The sequence below is a fragment of the Equus caballus genome, chromosome 19 (assembly GCF_041296265.1).
Source record: "Equus caballus isolate H_3958 breed thoroughbred chromosome 19, TB-T2T, whole genome shotgun sequence".
Classification (NCBI taxonomy): Eukaryota; Metazoa; Chordata; class Mammalia; order Perissodactyla; family Equidae; genus Equus; species Equus caballus.
Window position 1 is genome coordinate 9,672,997 of NC_091702.1, and position 18,513 is coordinate 9,691,509.

Genomic DNA, 18,513 nt, shown 5'->3' on the forward strand with positions numbered 1-18,513 from the left:
TTCTCGTAGCCTTATAGTCTCCAGGCAAGAGACTCTTTCCAAAGTTACTAAGTCAGGTCCTCTGTTCCCCGACTCCTTCAGTGTGGCATGTCATTAGCCTGTAATACACTTAGATTCATATCTCACAGTCTCTTGTCTTGGGTTCTCCTGATTTTTTTTAATTTGCAGAGAGTAGAATTCACTTTTTGTGTTTTTACAGTTGTATAGGTTTTGATAGATGCACAAAGTTATGCCTCCACAGCACCATACAGAGTAGTTCCAGAAGTGCTAAGATTCCCTCCGACTGCCTCTCTGTAGTCAACCTCCTGCCCCTGGGAATTACTCATCTGTCTTCTGTCTGTGTTTCCCAGAAGGTCGCGTAAATGGACTCAGACAATGTGTAGCCCTTTAGGTGTAGCTTCTTTGACTTAGCAAAATGTATTTAAAATGCATTGATATTATTGCGTGAATCATGAATCAATGGTTTGTTCCTTTTTATTGTGGAATAGTCTTCATTGTATGAATTTGTCCTCATCTGTTTATACATTCATCAGTGATGGGCATCTGGGGGGTTTCCAGTTCTAAGTGGTTGTGAATAAAGCTGCCATAAATATTTGCCTACAGTTGTTTGTGTAAACATAAGTTTTTCATTCATTTGGGTAAATATCTAGGAGTGGGTATGTTTAACTTTATATGAAACTGTTAAACTGTTTTCCAAAGTGGGCTATACCATTTGCATGCCCACCAGCAATGTCTGCGATTCCATTTGCTCTGCTGCTTTGCCAGCATTTGGCATAGTATTTGGTTTTGGTTTTATTTTTATCTTGCACATTCTAATAAGTGTGTAGTGGTATCTCATTATGGTTTTAATTTGTATTTCTCTAATGCCTAATGATGTTGAACACTTTTTCATATGCTTATTTGCCATCCAGATATCTTCTTTGGTGAAGTGTCTGTTCGATACTTTGGCCATCTTTTATTGGATTTTTGTGGATATCGTCTTCTAGTATGTAGCTTGTCTTTTCTTTCTCTAACAGTGTCTTTCACAGAGCAAAAGTTTTAAATTTTTATGAAGTCCAGTTTTTCAATTCTTTTATGGATTCTTCTTTTTCTTTTTCTCCCCAAATCCCCCCAGTACATAGTTGTTTATTTTAGTTGTGGGTCCTACTAGTTATAGCATGTGGGACGCCACCTCAACATGGCCTAATGAGCGGTGCCATGTCCGCGCCCAGGATCCGAACCCTGGGCTGCCAAAGCAGAACATGCGAACTTAACCACTCGGCCACAGGGCTGGTCCCTATGGATTATACTTTTGGTACTATATCTAAAATCCTTTTGCCTAAAGTCTCACAGATTTTCTCCCATCTTTTCTTTTTCTGGAAGTTTTATTTATAGTTTTAAGTTTTACATTTAGGTCTATGATCAGTTAATTGTTATATAAGGTGAGAGGCTTGTATCAAGGTTCATTTTTTTACACATGGACAATTGTTCATTTGTTCCTTCACCATTTCTAGAAAAGACTATTCTTTCTCCATTGAATTGTTTTTGTGCCTTTGCACCTGATTGTTGTCAAAAGTCACTTGGCTATATTTGTGTGGGGCTATTTCTGGCCTGTCTATTCTGTTCCATTTACTAGCTATCCTGTTGCATTTATATGTGCTTCGTTCCCTTTGACAATACCACACTGCCTTGATTACTGTAGTTTTATGTTAAATCCTGAGATTAGGTAGTGTGAGTCATTCCAACTTTGTTTTTTTTCAAATTGCTTTGGATAATCCAGTTCCTTCACCTGGCCATATAAAGTGGGGAATCACCCTGTGGATGTATACAAAACATATTGCTAGGATCTGAATTGGGATTATCTTTACTCCATAGATAAAATTGAGGGGAATGGATATCTTAATAGTATGGAGTCTTGCAATCCATTAACTTGGTACATCTCTCCATTTAGTTAGATCCTTTTTCATTTCTTTCCTCAATGTTTTGTAGTTTTTAGCATACAGATACTGACCATATTTGGATAGATTTATGAATAAATATTTCATTTTTAGGGTGCTATTGTAAATAGTTTTGTTCTTTGAAATTTCAAATTTCAATTATTCATTGCTAGGAATATTGTTGACATTTGTATATTGACCTTACGTCCTGCAACTTTGCTAAATTCACCTCTTAGTTCTAGGAGCTTTTTAGTAGATTCTTTGAGATTTTTCTGTATAGCCAATCATGTTCTCTTCAACAAGAGTCACTTTTATTTATTTCTTTTAATTTGCATGCCTATTTCTTTTTATTGCCTTATGGCACTATGATGTTGAATAGGACAATTAAATTTTAATAGTCAATATAAACACAAAAGAAATAGGATTAAAATAATATCTGACTCTGGAAATTCACATCAGGGAAGTAAGAAAGGCTTCTCAGGCGTAGCCAGCTGGTCATTAATTTAGTTGATGAAATATTTCATTGTACCCCCATGGTGCAAACATAAGTCAGGCCTGGATTCTCTCAGCAAGTCCTTTGTGATGGAAGGCAGGTAATAAGACATGAACAATATACAAATAAGACGGCGATAAGGCTAATCAGAGAAACAGAGAAACAGCAGCAGAGAACCTAAAGGCTGAGGAGCAGGCAGGAAGCCTGAGTCATAGGGGCCGCCCTGGGAGCGGCTACGGAGAAGTCAGGATGGGGGTGAGCATGAGGGACGCTGCAGAAGGCAGATATTCAGGATGTGCTGACTGACTGGTTGTGGAGGCCGAAAGAGAGGGAGGAGAAAGGAGACCTCTGGGGGTTAAAGCTTGTTGATTTTTTTTTCTGAGGGGATTAGAGGGGGAGCCACAGGTTGATGTTCTTAAGTGTGCACTGAAGATTCAGATGGGGTGACTTGCAGGTGGACCAACTGGAAATAAAGAGTAAGATCAAGGCTGGACATAGAAGTACACCTTGGTCACGATTCCCCCTTTAGCCCCAGTTCCAGGCTGCGAGGCTGTATTTACTGGCCCTCCCATTGGCACAGTGACCACGGTCAGCTGGAGTGGGGGAGGAGAAAAGAAGGGTCTGAGTGGGGACAGCATGCCTCCTGCTCAGCAGGGTCCCAAGCTCCAGCCTCCTGTAAAATTAGAAGAAAGAGCCCTAACACCTACATTGGTTGAAAGAAGAGTGAAAGGCCACAGTGTTTATGTATCCCCCCCCACCTCGGGGAGGGTAGAAACTCCTCTTACAAAAGAGGGAACCCGTGGGAGGTGAAGTGAGATGTCCCTACCTACCAGGAGCAGAGCTTGGATTCGAACTTCTGACTATGTGATAACAGCTTGCACGTAGAAGCGTTTTCCATGTGCCAAGCACTATCTTAAATGCTTTAGTCCTCACAACCACCCAAAAGGTAGTTTCTATTATTATCCCCAGGAACAGATGGGGCGCAGAGAGGTTTGGTAACTTTCTCCAGGTTTCGCTGACACAGAGTGAGAGAGACACCTCTGTGCTGCATCGCACTTCACCGCCGCACCATGCTGGCCAGGGATCTCCAGGCACCCACGGAGCCACCCTAGCCAGCAGGAGTGGAACTGGTGAGTGACATGCAGTCTTTATCCACAGCAAGGCGATGGCGTCAGGGCACCGCTCTGCACGCGGCTCTGCGCAAGCTCTTGGGAACAAGCAGGTGGTAGACACAGCCCCTGCCTCAGGGTCTCAGTCTGGAAAGAGAAACCGCCTCGTACATGAAGAGCATAATATGTGCTGCGACGGGTGGCACTCTGACGGCAGGTGCACACGGAGAAAACAGGCATTTATTTTCTGTTCCTCTGTCAAGGAAAGTGAAAGGCCACCCACTGCATTAGGGTTGAAAGCTTTTACCTTTGAATAAGTCCGTATGTAAGTATCACACGCCCCTCTGCCAGGCTCACGCCTCGGTTTCCACCATGTTGCTGACTTTGCTTTTAAAGAGAAAGCAAGAATTCACCCACGGTAAATGGCGTTGGAAAGACGCGGCGCTCGGATTTCTCACTCCATGACTGTCTGGTCTGCTGCATTTTACCCTTGCAAATGGCGCGGCTCGTCACAGTGGACGCAAATCCGAGCTCTCCATACAAGGCGGACGCCCCAGAGGCTTGGCCTTTGTGCATCCAGTGGAATTTCTTTGAGAATAAGTTATCACCACTGGGTGAAGAAAACTTTGAAAGCTTTAGATTTTCTCCTCTGAGCTTCGAAAATGGCAAGTACGTATACGATATTTATATAGCAAAGTATGATCATTCTGTCCTAAGGAGAGATGGGATCCTAGACAAAATCTGGAAGGGGGCTAAGTGTGTTCTCCCCCTCTGGGGGCCCGCTTCCTGCACCCTCTTGCCACCCACCGTCATTCCCCCTTCCATCTCTCAGAGGTTTGGTGTTTTATCTCTTGATTGCTCCTTCTAATCCCTCCAAACTAATATGAGAAAAATGTTTGAAACTCTTTCACACTAAGGTGTAAATGACTGGTAATTGTCGGTAGCCAGGGGCAGCAGAGGGTACCCAGTAAAGCCGTGGGACCATCATGGCACATCTCTGACACAACAAACTTGCTTGAAGATTTAGGATGGAAACAGTATTTTATATTCAAATATAATATGAGGGCCGGCCCCGGGGCCAAGTGGCTAAGTTCGTGCGCTCCACTTCAGTGGCTCAGGGTTTTGTCAGTTTGGATCCTGGGCGCAGACATGGCACCGCTTGTCAGGCCATGTTGAGGCGGCGTCCCACATGCCACAACTAGAAGGACCCACAACTAAAATATACAACTATGTACCAGGGCGATTTGGAGAGAAAAAGGAAAAATTTTAAAAATCTTTAAAAAAATATATAATATGAAATGGTTAAATGAATGAATCACATCAAAGTGAATTGTTATAAAAGAAATGTCATGCATGAGGCATGCCGCTTCCTGCTAAGACCCCAGCACCCCCGGGGTGGCACACCTCCTCCTCTCTCCTCTGCCCCAGGGGGAAGCACAGCGGCCCCCTCCTGCAGGTCGCTGAGGCCCGTGAAGAGCCTGTAACAGAGGACTTCAAAGTCAAGGATTTATGTCCAGGTGGAGGCAACCCAAGCAGTGGGCCTGAGTTTGGAATTAAAGCCATCATGGGCTAAGAAATATTTTTTAATTTACTAAAATAGGAAGGGATAGTAAACACTACATTATACACATATTAAATAGGGGCAGCGGGTATTGCATATTTAATTTTGCTTTCAAAAACTTCAAGACTGTCTTCCCTCCCAGTTTAAAGGAGATGTACTCTGTGGCAGATGGATGTGCCAAAGGCAGCTTTTAAACAAGCTTTATCTTTCATCTGCATTCAAGATCTGTGATGCATGGGCCCCTCTGGCAGGCCGGTGAAGCCTATAGACTCCTCAGGAAAAGAGCTTCTGAAAACACAAGATAAAATACACAGGATTCCAATTATACTTAAATACAGTTCAAAACAGTTAAAATCCAAATTTGCAGCCAAGTAAAACACACGTGTCTTTATTAATGTATTAAATAACAAGCTCTAGGAGCAGGTCGAACATCACAGTTTTCAAGTGGTAATGAATGTAAACGGGGAGTGCGAATAATTTTTTGAGATCTCTGAAGCAACTATGATATGACAGAAAAATACCTGTAATTTCTCTTGGTGGCAAAGTCACAGGTAATGTGAAGACTTCTGTGGCTTCTTGTCTACATTCATAATTGAAGGAGATGCTAAATTTCAGTCAGAAGTTCATGAAAAATAAAAATGTATTTTTTCCCATCCAAGTTCATGGGCCCCCAAATTATGTGTCCTGATACCCTGAGACTGAGGTTCTAGATTCTTCCAGTTTAAGACTCTGAGTTATTGGGGCCGCCCTAGTGGCGGAGCGGTGAAGTTCACACATTCTGCTTTGAAGGCCCAGGGTTTGCTGATCTGGATCCCAGGTGCGGACCTACGTATCGCTTGTCAAGCCATGCTGTGGCAGGCGTCCCACATATAAAGCAGACGAAGATGGGCACGGATGTTAGCTCAGGGCCAATCTCCCTCAGCAAAAAGAGGAGGAGTGGTGGCAGATGTTAGCTCAGGGCTAATCTTCATCAAAAAAAAAAAAAAAAAGACTGAGTTATTGATTTCCAGCTATTCTGATGCCTTGCATACTTGAGACAGAAAAAGCAGAGTAACTTTTATTTAAGTGATAAGTAGACCCGGGCAAGCATTTCTCAACCTCTCCCCCATCCCCCATATAGTACCAAGTTTGTGCAGCCCCATCCACACAGCTTTATGTCCCGTCTCTGTTCCCCCTCCTGTGATCATGGAAGAACGGGTCTAAATTCCTCAAACGCACATGATTTCCCAAACTGCCTTTGCCCACAAAGCGCCACCCTCTCCTTTGCCTCCCTTATCTCTCTTTATCCCGTGGTGCCCACTTTTCTAATGATTCTAGCAAAGTGACTCACGATTCTCGTACAATTTAGGATGTTTGCACTGTCTAAGCACAGACCCACGTGAAGTAAGAGGGTCATCATGTCAGGCGGCTGGGTCCTTCGAGTCAAGAGGCAGCCTCCTCCCAGCTTCAGTACTGGAGCCAGAACCCCACTCATGCAGTGCTGGAGACACTTTTCCTAGGAAATAAGAAAAGCAGAAAGCAACCAGCGTTTACTGAACGCTGAAATGTGCTGGGACTGGGACTGCATTCATATTTTCTCAATCTCAATAAAAGGATTGGGCTATAAGGCTATTAATATCTCCACTTACCAGCGAGGAAAGAAGCTTAAAATGGTAAAGCAACCTGCCCAAGGTCACACACAGCCAGGAGGCAAAGTTTCTGCACCTCCCCTCTCCTCAGTCCACCCAGCCTGACCCCCACCCACCACGACCCCCACCCACCACACCTCTGACACGGCTGTCATAGAAGTCAGCAGCCGTCCCCACGGGGGCGGACGTGAAGGGCACTGTCCATCCTCCCGCACTGGCTCCCTCGGCAGCCTTCACCACGCTGGCCACTCACGCCCTGCTGACACCATCTCCACTTCTGGCTTCTATAGCGCACTTTCCTGGTCTCCTCCTGCATCTCTGCTCTTCCTTCTCAGCTTCCCTTGCCACCTATATAATGTTGGAGCTCCTCAAGGCCAGGTCCTTGGTCCTGCTCTCTAACTGAACACTGTCTCCCCTTGGCAGCTGACCACAGCCCATGGCACCAGTTACCCCCGATACCCAGACAACACCTCTACCTGCTCTGAGCTCCAGGCAGCTAACAAGGATATCTTATGGGCATTTGCCCACGTGCCCAAAGTGTCAAACCACTTCTGTTTCTCCTGTGAAAGGCACCCCTCTTCACCCAGCAGTCCAGGTCAGAAACTGGAGAATGGCCCATGACTTCTCCTCTTCCACGTCATATTCAATCAAACACTGAGTCTTATAGATTTTACCTGCTAAGAATACCTGGAATCTTCCGCATGCTCTCTATCTATCTCCACAGAATCCGGTCTCAAGACCCCATCCTTTCTCATCAGTATTACCGAGGGAGCCCCGTGGCTCCTCTTGTTGCCTCCCTTCGACCCATTTCCCTTGTGTCAGTTTTTCAGGAGTCTTCCATTACTCCTTCATGTTAAGATGAAAACCAGTAATATAATCGGTAAGGCCCTGTTTGATCTGATTGCTCCAGCCTCCCCTGGGGTCACTCTGCTCTCTCCTCTTCCACTGCCCCTACTTCAGGTCTTCAGCCGCCAGGGCCGCCTCCAGCCTCTGAGCCTCCGCACCTGCCGCTCACGCTGCTGGGATGCCCATCACCCTGTTTGCGTTCCCTTCCTCCCTACTCCTCCTTTGGATCTCAGTTTAAGTGCCGCTTCCCTCGGGAAGCTTTTCCTAACTGTCCAGACCAGGTCAGCTTCCCCAACATGCCAATTTTACATTCAGGCATGCTGTTTTTTTATTTAGTATCATAACCAAATAATTAATACACTAACATCTGTTTCCCCCTCGGTGATGTAAGCTCCATGAGAACAGCAACTGCGTACTACTCAGCCCATCCCCACACCCTAATACAAGACCTTGTATGTAGTTGAAACGCACATCTCTATTGAACTAATTAATTACAGGGAAGTCTCTTTTTGCCATACTTCTCTAGCCTTTTCTAGAATGATACAGATAACAGGTAATTTTATATGGCCAAAGAAAATGACTAAGAACCTAGTTGGAATTCACAAATGACAAATGATTTAAACCTTTAAATCAAAGAATCTGAAAGAATCTCATTCTACTTTGTTGCTACTTATATGAATGAAACAAAGTTTCATTGTGCCACTTGTCAATGTCTGTCATCAAAATGCGTGGCTGAATCATTTATGTGCCTGGTGGTTTCCAAATGAGTCATTATTCACTTATCAACAGTGATGAACAGTGCCCTCATATAAACTGTTTGTTATTACCATTTGTAGTCACCTTCATGGCTGTCAAAATGGTTGTTCTCATGCAACCATCACAACCAGATGGCTGACAAAGGAACATGCCTTCTGCTCTTGATTTTTCAAGAAACGTTAAAAGTGTCTTTCTCTTTAAAAAAAAAAAAAAAATCCCAAACCCCACGTTTGACTAGGAACTTCCAGGTAATACACACACCAGCAGGCTGTAATTTAGAGGGATCAGAAAGATCTTCCAATAGAGTGAGGCAGCAGATGACGTAATGATCTGAGCACCTGAAAACCGGGTCAAACAAAACTTGTTTCTGCCAGCCTGACATGGCCCCTGGAGCCGCTTATATATGCTTTCAGCTCATCCCTGTTGTGCCAACCTTTAAATAAGGGATTTTGTCCCATACAATATGCTTCTTTCTTGGTCAAATGCAAGGTAGATATTTTAGCTAGCTATTCCCCTCTTCCAAGCACTTTACAACTGTGAATAATATCTAAGACACACATATTCAGAAGTGAGCAATTTAAAACAACGCGTTTGTGCTGCTAATCTGCTCTTAGCGTCTTTGATTTTTAAAGGACCCGTAAGCATCAGATGGCATGTAAGACTGTGCCTAAGTAATGCCTAGTTTCAGTTCTCACCACTCTATTTTTGCCTTAAAATCAAAAAGAGCCTGATGGATGCTTCACAAAATGACACTAGGAATTATATTTAATGCCTCTGCCATGGAACTAACCATTGTCCTTAAATAAATTCAGCCGTGTATTCACTGAGGGGACACTCCTACCTTCAGCAAGAAAAGAGAAACACAACCTCTGACTTCTCAAGAAGCTATATCCCTTCTCCAGACAACTCTTTACTGAAGCTTAAAGATTTAGGATTTCCAAAATTTGACTGACAAAGCTAAGCTTCCTGTGCCCCCGTACTGATGTCATTCACTTCTAATATTAGCAGCAGAGTGCCTCAGGTTCACCTGGGGAAGAGGAGGGTTTATTTTGAGTTGAACAGGAGCAGATACTAAAAATGAACATGGTGAGACTCCCTTCTGGCATATCTGACACAGATAAAATAGGTAAACTAGTGCAACGAAATTATTTTGAATCATATGGGAAAGAAATTCAACCCAACTGGAAATTTGACGTATTTACAGAATTTTTATGTAGCCTCACTTGTGCGAATGCTGAGAAATTAAGAAATTAAACAAAATTATATAAAGTGTTTTGAATCACAATGTCACACAAGATCATGAAGTGTTCATGAAAGTTCCACATGAGTGGGATAAGGAAGGTTCTAGGACATCTGTTACAGCCCAGCATGGTGTGTGAACTTGGCCATTATTTGGTATGACAGCCACCCAAACAAGCTTTTGTAGGATATATTGTAGACTCGTTAGATCAAATGTGTCCAGTCCTTGGGCTTCTATTATCCAGCAGAGCTTAAACGGATCAGAGTGGCTGGACAATTGCCACATCTGCGCTTGGATAATGCAGACACGCACATACTCGGGACGTAGACACCCCATTTGGAATCATGACACTGGATTGGAATTCCATGCTCTAAAGTGAAGGGAGCTAGTTCCTCCCACCTTCTCTATCTGCCCAGTGAGTGGCATCATCACACACTGAAGGTGCTTCACGAAGGAGGAGCCTGCCTCCTCGACAAAGCGAGGTCACCGGACTTCAGAGACCACACAGCGCTCACGCGCAGAAAATGCCTCTCACTTTAAAAAGAACCACCTGAATTTGGCAGCCATTCCTTCAGGGGATGAAGAGATCTAGAGAAAGAGCTAAAATAAGAACACTGAGGCTAACTAGGGGACCTCTCACCGCGGGGTCAATACTTGTCTGTAACTGAACTTTTCTTACTGCTCTTCTAAATCTTCTAGGGCTCTCATTCCAGAAAAGCTGGCCTGGGTGTTGAAACAGGAGAGGCGAGAAAATGGGCCACATTTAGTACTGCTGCTTTGCAGTTTGTTTTTGCTGACAATTCTCAAGTTTGGTCTTCCAAACCCATAGCAGAGTGGCCATTATCCTCCTGAGTCATGGTCATAAGGAAAATAGGGCAGGTCTCCCCACCTCGTGATGTTGCTCAGTCAGTCCCCAGGGACACAGCCTTGCCCTATTTGAGTTTGTTAGAAAAACGTCTCACTCTGCATAGCTTTCTGCATCGTCCCTCCTCCCTGTTTTTCTCAGAATCACTGAAAGATATTAAAATTACATGAAAATCTGTACCTAGGTCTTTTTCCCCACGACAGCCACATAGTTATGCAAATACAAGCCTGACATAGGCTGTGCTCCAATGTTCACAAAGGCCTCACTGCAGGACACGCCCCGCTGCATTGTAATGACACATTTGCTTTTCTGTGTCCCTCAGGAAACATAGAAGCTAGAGAAGCCCCTGGGGGGAGAACTGTACTTTCTTCCTCTCTGTGTCCCCACGGCCTTGAACATTTCCTGGACCATGTCGATCTCTCAGTAAATCTTTACTGATTCACTAGTTTTGAATATCTCTACCTGCAAGACTGTTATTCACACACACACACACACATATATATATATATATATTGCTTTTTTTGTTTTGATGTAGTTTTTTTATTCTCCCTACCAAGTAACTTTTGCTCTAGACTCCTGTCCTTTAAAATCAGTAGACTTTTAGACTACAAAGAAAGGTCTTCTGGTTGAACATCCTGTGGATTTCCGAGAAACTGCTAAAAGAACAATTTCTTATGCAAATTATTTTCATTGGAGAGGTCCAATTATTTTTCTCCTCTTCAGTAGTTCAAAATATTTTTCACACGCACCTTTATACAAAGGTTTCCTTCCAGGTGGACATATTCAACTCATATAGGAAAATTTACCCTCTCTGTGAGAGGGTGAGCAGAGTCAGAAAGCACCAAAGAGAATTATACCTTGCATTTGTTTACTGTGCAACCCTTTAGTGTACGTTATCATGTTCTGGCCCCACCACAGTAATGCTGGATGGATGGCACAGGCAGTGATATCCCATCTTACTAATGAAGAGATTGAACTCCAGAGGAAGGGAGAGATTTCCACAAGGCCACCTAGCAAATTGCAACAATGGGACAGAAACCCGGGTCTTTCAAATCTTTGCAATGTGATGTACTTTGACTATGCACAAAATTAAAGGTGTTGCTTAGGTGGCATTTTATAGAGAAGAATAGTAAGCTGAGAAAAGAAATAAATGTAAAAGTGAGTGCACTAATTACTAACTTCTAAAGAAGCCACACTGAGGAGAATGGAGGGAGGAGCTGGAGGCGCTGAGCTGTGCTCCAGTCGGAGAAGTTTGTTGTGCTGTTTTGTTTGGGATAGAAGCACAGAGGAAAATTGTGTTCTCACAAGAGAATCTGATCAGAGATTAAAGGACGCCCTTTTCTACCACATTTCAATTCTTAGACTTCCACCGCCCCACACCGGACTCCCATAAAACTCTCTGAGTCTCCTCTCTCTGAAAATTCGATTTCCTCTCTGATGATGGTTAGGCAGACGGCAGAAAGAGGGGTTGGGTCTGGTGTCCATGGACAAACACCTTACAGTGAAGACTGGAGTGCCGAATTCTCTCCCTACGTAGACAGTGAAAATATACTTCCCTTTCCCTGATAAACCCTTGGGGATTAAAAGCAAAGGTATTGATGAAGAAACGAAGAACCATTTAAAAGCGACTGTCTGAACTTCCTGAAGCAATTTAGTGTAGCCTTCTATAAAAAGTAATTTAAATAGCCTAAAGGATCATTTCGTATTTGTTCTTTTACTCGTCCCCATCCATTGGTAATAATATTCTATTTTAGAAGTCAGTTTGTCAGTTACTCTGCCAACAAATACTTGTTAAGGGTCCACTGGGTGTCAGGCTCTGTTGATGAATAATGAATGAATAATGAGGATTGGTTGTGAATAAAACACAGCTCTTGTCCTCAAGGAACTCACAGTCCAAAAGGAGTGAGACAGTAAATCTCTAAACAAACGAGTAAAGATCCTTTGGGGCTGAAAAGCTGTGTTTTGGGGGACACGTTTTTGTGCTGAGCCTGAGTGCACCTTGAGCTCCCTAGTGCCCAATGGAGACGAGAAACAGACCCTTCCCCAGACCACGAGCCTGCATCCAGGCCCTCCCTCTCCCACGACTCTGCGCAAGAGCAGTGTCATCAAAAGTGAGACGCGATGTTCAGTTACTTGTGCAGAGTTTCAGCTGCAGAAAGGATCACCAAGTGTTGCTTTATTTTTATTCCAGGAATCTTGGGAAGTCAGGACTCCGAGTCTCGTGCTTGGGTCTTGGTAAGTACTTGGGGTGTCATGTGGGGGTGCGCTGGGAGGTGGGAGATTGGGGAGGATTCCAGGGAGTGAGTGGGGTGCAGTTTGGGACCCAGTCTCAGGCGAGAAGGGACTTCCTGACCCCATTGCCCCACTTCCCCTTTTGAGCCTTTCCCGCCCAACAAGCCCTAGCCCTCTCAAGCCCAAGGAGCCAGTGTGTTCATGATGGTTCACGGTGCCCGTCAAGCAGAAAGAAACCTGATGTTAAAGCACACCGTGGAGGCCATGGCTCACGTGTTGTCCCACTTAGCAGGTGTGCGGGCCTCCGGCATGCCTCTGTATACTCGCCTCACCTGGAGCTGCATCTGAATTTGTTCTCTCCTTATTTTCCCTTTGCCTAATTTCCTCACTTACTTTTCTACATTGTTATGTATTTTATGTACTTTTATAATCTATTTTAAGTACTTTGGGGACAAGGTGACACATATATACACACACACACATAAATAAAAATTCTATCCCTCCCAGAAAATGTAAATATTTAAAGAAAACTAAGTAGAGATGGGAAATCTAACAGCATAAGGATGACTCTGAAACGGTAAAATCTGAGTGAGAGACTTGGGGAGGCCTCTAAATATCTCCCAGATGTGGGAAAAAGCAGCTTTGGCGTTCAGGCCATTCAACATGATCAGAACTATTTCTGTAACCTAAGAGGGTCTAGACCAGGATGGTAGCCGAGGAAGGAGTGACAGGTAGTCAGATCATGGCTGTGTTTTGAAGGTAGAGCCTGGCAGATATTTTGTTAGATTCTACATGGAATGGAAGAGGAAAGAGAAGAACCAAAGATGACTCTAAGGTTTGTTGCCTGAGCAACATAAAGGATGGAGTTGCCAGAAAATGAGACGTGGAAGAATGAAGGAGGAGAGGCTTAGGGAGGAGGGAGATTCGGAGATTGATTTTGGATATGTTAAGTTTGACAGACCTATTATACATCCAAGAGAAGTCATGTACGCAAGTGGATACACACATTAGAGTTTAGAAGAGATCTGGGCTGAATACGTGATGACATGGGAGTTTAAGCTGTTTAAGCTGTGAGATGGCGAGAACACCAAGGGAGTAAGTACAGACAGTATAGAAAACAGAAGTGCATGGTCTGAGACCTGGGAAGTCCACTGAGAAGTTGGAGGAAATGAGGAAAAGCCAACAAAGAAAATTGAAAACAAGCAGCCAGTGTGGTAAGAGGAGAACCAGGAGAGCACGGGGCCCTGGACTCCGAGTCAAGAGAACATTTCAAGGAAGATGCAGCGACCGGCCCTGTCAAATGCTGCTAATCGCTCAAGCAAGATGAGGGCCGAGAATTGACCGTGAGATTTAGCAACATGGAAGTCATTGATGACTTTGAAATGATCAGTGTCGGTGGAATGAGGGGCTAGCACACGCTTGGAGTGGGTTCGAGGGAGCATGGAAAGAGAAAGGCTGGCAGCTACTTTTTTGATGACTATTTCTGTAAAGACAAGCAGAGAAATGGAGTGTCAGCTGGATGGACAAGGACAGTCAGAGAGGGTACTTTTACACGTGGAAGAAATGATAGCATATTTACATGCTGATGGGGAAATCCTTTGGAGAAATGATGCAGTAGAAGAAAAGAGAAAAATCCTTGGAATTATTTTTTGAGGACACAAGAAGAGAGTAACATGAAAGGAGGCAGACTACACGGGCTGTGAGGCTACTAGGCAGGGTGACGGGATGGTGGTGGTGGCAGTGATATCTTACAGAAATTCTCCTCTATTGTTTCTATATTGTCAGAAGCAAGGTCATCAGCTGTTAGTGAGGATGGGAAGGAGGTGTTAAAAGTCTGAGGAGAGACAGAATGTCTAGGAGAAACGAAGAGTGACTGGACCAGGGGAATGCAACAGAGTGGCCAGACGTCATTAAAGACCTACTTGAGATTCATGCTAGTAAATCTGAAGTGAAGCCATCTCCACAGTTATGTGTTTTTCCTCCAGCCACGTTCAGCAGGTTCGAGTGGAGTTTTTCAGGGGTATAAGATGAAAAAGAGAGGAAAAGAAGCAGAGAGTTTATGCAAAGGGGTGATTGTAATAATGGACCTTGGAGTTTAAACTGAACTTCGAGGAAAAAGAGGACTGGAGCCAGGAAAATGAGCCAGGAGTAAAATGAGGAGGTTGCGGGACAGTGGAAAGTGGGTAGGATCAATGAATTTTACCTCCAGAGGGACCAAAGGATTGTTGGAGTAAGAGCAATAGAGACAGTAAGCTGGAAGGATAGAAAGAGGTGCTCAAGATCCAGTTATGGGGGGTTCAGCTATTGGTGGCCACATAGTGTAAGGTGTGTCCAATGGGAGAGAGTGGCTGAGGTTGTATGAAGACAAGGTCAGTAGAGAAGAAGAGGGTGAGAAACTGAGAGATAAAGGTACAGGGAAGATTATCTTTGGAGTCATTGAAATCACTAAAAATCTGGCAAAACTAATATTGGACAGCGAGCCTGAACTAAAATTTTCAAAGAATAAGAGGGAGTAACTAGGAGTGGGTAAGTGACCGCCACGTGGGGGCCGGATGACGTGAGTGTGGAGCTTGGGGGAGGGCTTCCCAACCCCTGCTTAATGGAAGTGTGGAGACCAGCGAAGGAATGATAGTGAATGAATAAAAGATGGTGGCAACTAATTCTGCCTCCCTTCACCATATTGCAAATATGTTGAAGGTCATTGGGGCCTGAATTCTTCCAAAGATCTGATTTGGGAGGTTGGCGTGAGCTTTGTTTACCATAAGTCTAAGGGAATTTGACATTTGCTTCATTTGTTGCTGTGATCTTGTTTCCATTTACTTGTATTTGAAAGGCCCTGGAGATTCATTATGAGGAATAATGTGACCTTAGTTTTTTTTGAGAATGTGCTTTATGGTAAATAATTATTCACTATTCATTATTGAAAGAAACTACCTATAAATATAAATTAATAAATGTAGTGAAAAATCATTGACCAACTATGGCATAGTCAGTATCTATGGTGGAAGATAATTTAGTCAAAAATACATAGAAAACTCAACCTAAAGCCCTTAAGACTATAAAAAATCCAGGTGTCCATGAAGTGCCACTTATAAATGAATTTCCAGAGGGCAGGCTGCAGTTTTTTAAAAACCCAATGCATGTGACCTGCAGGTATCTGGGCAAACTGTGAAACAGACATGATCCAGGAGCAGCAACTCCTGAGTTGAGCTTAAAGTCTTTCTGAGAGCCTGAACACTTGTGATCAGACACTGCGTGAAAAACAGGAGAAAACAAGGAAGATTGCGGGGCTGACTGGCTTCATTCAAAACGGGTGACATAGCTTGACAGCTTGAATAAGCATTCTTTGAGAACTTTTCTGAGCTGCCTCTGTAAGCCAGAGGAGACAAAAAAATTCATAGACAGGAATAACGCACCAGCCTTAGATAATGTTGGGCCCTGCAGACCCCCACTGTCAAATCCGGGTGGAGCCGGGCTTGTGCTGCAGGTGTGGGATGTCAGCAAAGGCCCAGCCCACGTGTACCGCGGCTTTGGAAATTAAGTCTTGACTGTTGCAAGCAATCACATGACTACAGATGTCTTTTATTGGAATATCCTGAAGGTCGTAGTTAAAGCTAACAATTCTGACCTCCTTCTCGATCCGAGATGGACAGGCTGGGAATTTCTGGCCCTGCCAAGCTTCCTTTTGACAAACTAGGAGCATGTGAAGATGGGAACAGAAAGGTGAAATAACTCGAGGATGAACTGAACATACCTCTGAAGGAACACAACTTGGCCAACAAGAGAAATGGGGAAAAAATTCAGTGGCCAAACCCACGTGTGGGTTGCAGTGGCTGGCCTGGTTTGTGAATACACAGACCACTGCTATCAAGCCACAAAGTCAAAGAAACTGATGGAGAAGGAGTAGAGCCACCAAAGAGTGACTGAAAATCATTCCCGTCTGGTAGGAGGTGGGATCATCTTCTGAGAAAGGAAGAGTAGAATTTGTGCATCCATTCATTCACTCTCAGCAAACATTCAGGATGCCAGCATTGTGCTAGTTACAGGGGATCCCAAGGTGAAAGGGTCAAGAACGCTGCTCTCAAATTGCTCACAGGGTAGCAGGAGTTGGGCACACAAAGACGGGCAATACCTTAGACAGATGCCGCAATGGAGAGTGCAGGGTGAAGCCAGCGTGAGGCAGGTCTCCTGGAGGGTGTGGGACAGCTTCACAGGGGAGATGCTGCTTAGTTGAGACTTGAAGGGAGTCATCAAGAGGAGGAGGAGGTGGAGAAGGAGGGTGAAAAATTCGAGATACAGGAAGCAACATGAGCGATGGCCTGGAGGGAGACCCCCTGGAGCAGGAGGTACTTGGGGAAACGTTGGTTGTACGTGCAGAATATGGGGAATGCAAGGTGTTGGGGAGCTACAAGAAATAAGCCAGAAAGGAAAGCTTGGCCTGACCGTGGGACACTTTGCTTGCCTTACTAAGGCATTAGCTCTTGTCGTCTAGGTCTCTGGTGTTCCTCCAAGTCCTGCAGTCCCAAGGTCTCAGGGAACACCCGAGGGATGAGGGCCAGACAGGACTCACCTCTCTCTGTGCTCCTCCTTCCATGGCCACAGCCTCCGTCAAAGTAACTCGACTTTTTCTAAATGTAAATATAAAATTTTTTAATGTAAATTTAAATTTCTTAAATATAAATTTAAAATTTGTAAATGTGATTAATAATTATTTTTTAGAGCAGTTTTAGTTCATAGCAAAATTGAGCAGAAAGTACAGAAAGTTCCCATATCCCCTTATCCCACGTACACAGAGGCTCCCCACTCGACGTCCCACGGCAGCGCGGTACATTTGTTGCAATCCTACAGTGACACATCATTACCACCCAAAGACAGAAGCTCATGTTAGGTGCTCGTACAACGCGTGCTGCTGCGCATCCTGTGGGTCTGGACAAATGCATAATGACACGCACCCCCATTATGGCAGCACACAGGGTGGTCTCACTGCCCTGACAGTCGTTGCTCTGCCTGCTCATACCTCCTCCCCACGAGCCCGGAAGCCACCGATCCTTCTGCCGCACCGGAGCTCTGTGTTTTCCTGAAGGCCACGTAGCTGGATCACAGAGAATGAGCCTTTCCAGACTGGCTTCTCTCACTGAGTAATATGCATTTAAGTTTCCTCCCAGTCTTTTCATGGCTTGGTAGCTCATTTCTTTTTAGTGCCTCATATTACATTTTGAAGGGGAAAAAAGCCTCCTTCTGCCAAAATAAAGTTTTAAAACCCTGCTCTAGCTTCTGAAACGCCATTTAGAAGCTTGGCTCAGGAGCAGGCCGCGGCTCTCCTGGGCTCCAGTGTGCAGATGGCACAGCTTGGGCCTTAGCCTCTGTAATCGTGCGAGCCAATTCCTTATGATAAATCTCTGTATAGATAGAAAAATATGTATTTTAATATAAAATAAATCTAAAAATGAAGATTTATATGACATATTACATCATATATTATGCTATAATTACATATAAATATACATAAATATTTATATATAAAGAGATTTATGAGAAGGAATTGTAAGTTTCTGTTTCTCTGGAGAATTCTGACTGATAAAGGCATGTTGCCAGTTTTGTAAAACATCACACAGGTGTGTGTGGCAAGCCAGACAGGTATTTCTGGGAGGTGGTACAGAACATAGGAAGAAGGACAGGGAGAGTGTGGAGGGGGGGACATATGGGCACGGCTCATTGTCCAGCTAAGCACATAGGGAACCCAGCATAGCGTGCCATCATCCCGAGCAGAGTTCTCCGGGCTGTTCCTGGTCAGGAAGGATACTTTATGCGGCCCCTCCCCTCGGTCTGGAGCTCAGCGGGAGAGGAGGACCACTCCGTGCCTCCAG

The 18,513-nt window shown here is 44.3% G+C and overlaps 1 protein-coding gene across 5 annotated transcripts in view; it reads left to right on the forward strand.

The window, feature by feature from the left end:
* KCNAB1 (potassium voltage-gated channel subfamily A regulatory beta subunit 1) overlaps positions 1-18,513 on the forward strand; it is a 364,559-nt gene that overhangs the window by 243,897 nt on the left and 102,149 nt on the right. For all 5 annotated transcript variants that reach the window (XM_001490611.6, XM_070243166.1, XM_070243167.1 and 2 more), the window contains exon 2: positions 12,606-12,649. In XM_001490611.6, coding sequence (XP_001490661.2) covers positions 12,606-12,649 — 44 coding nt within the window. The remainder of the gene's footprint in view (positions 1-12,605; positions 12,650-18,513) is intronic.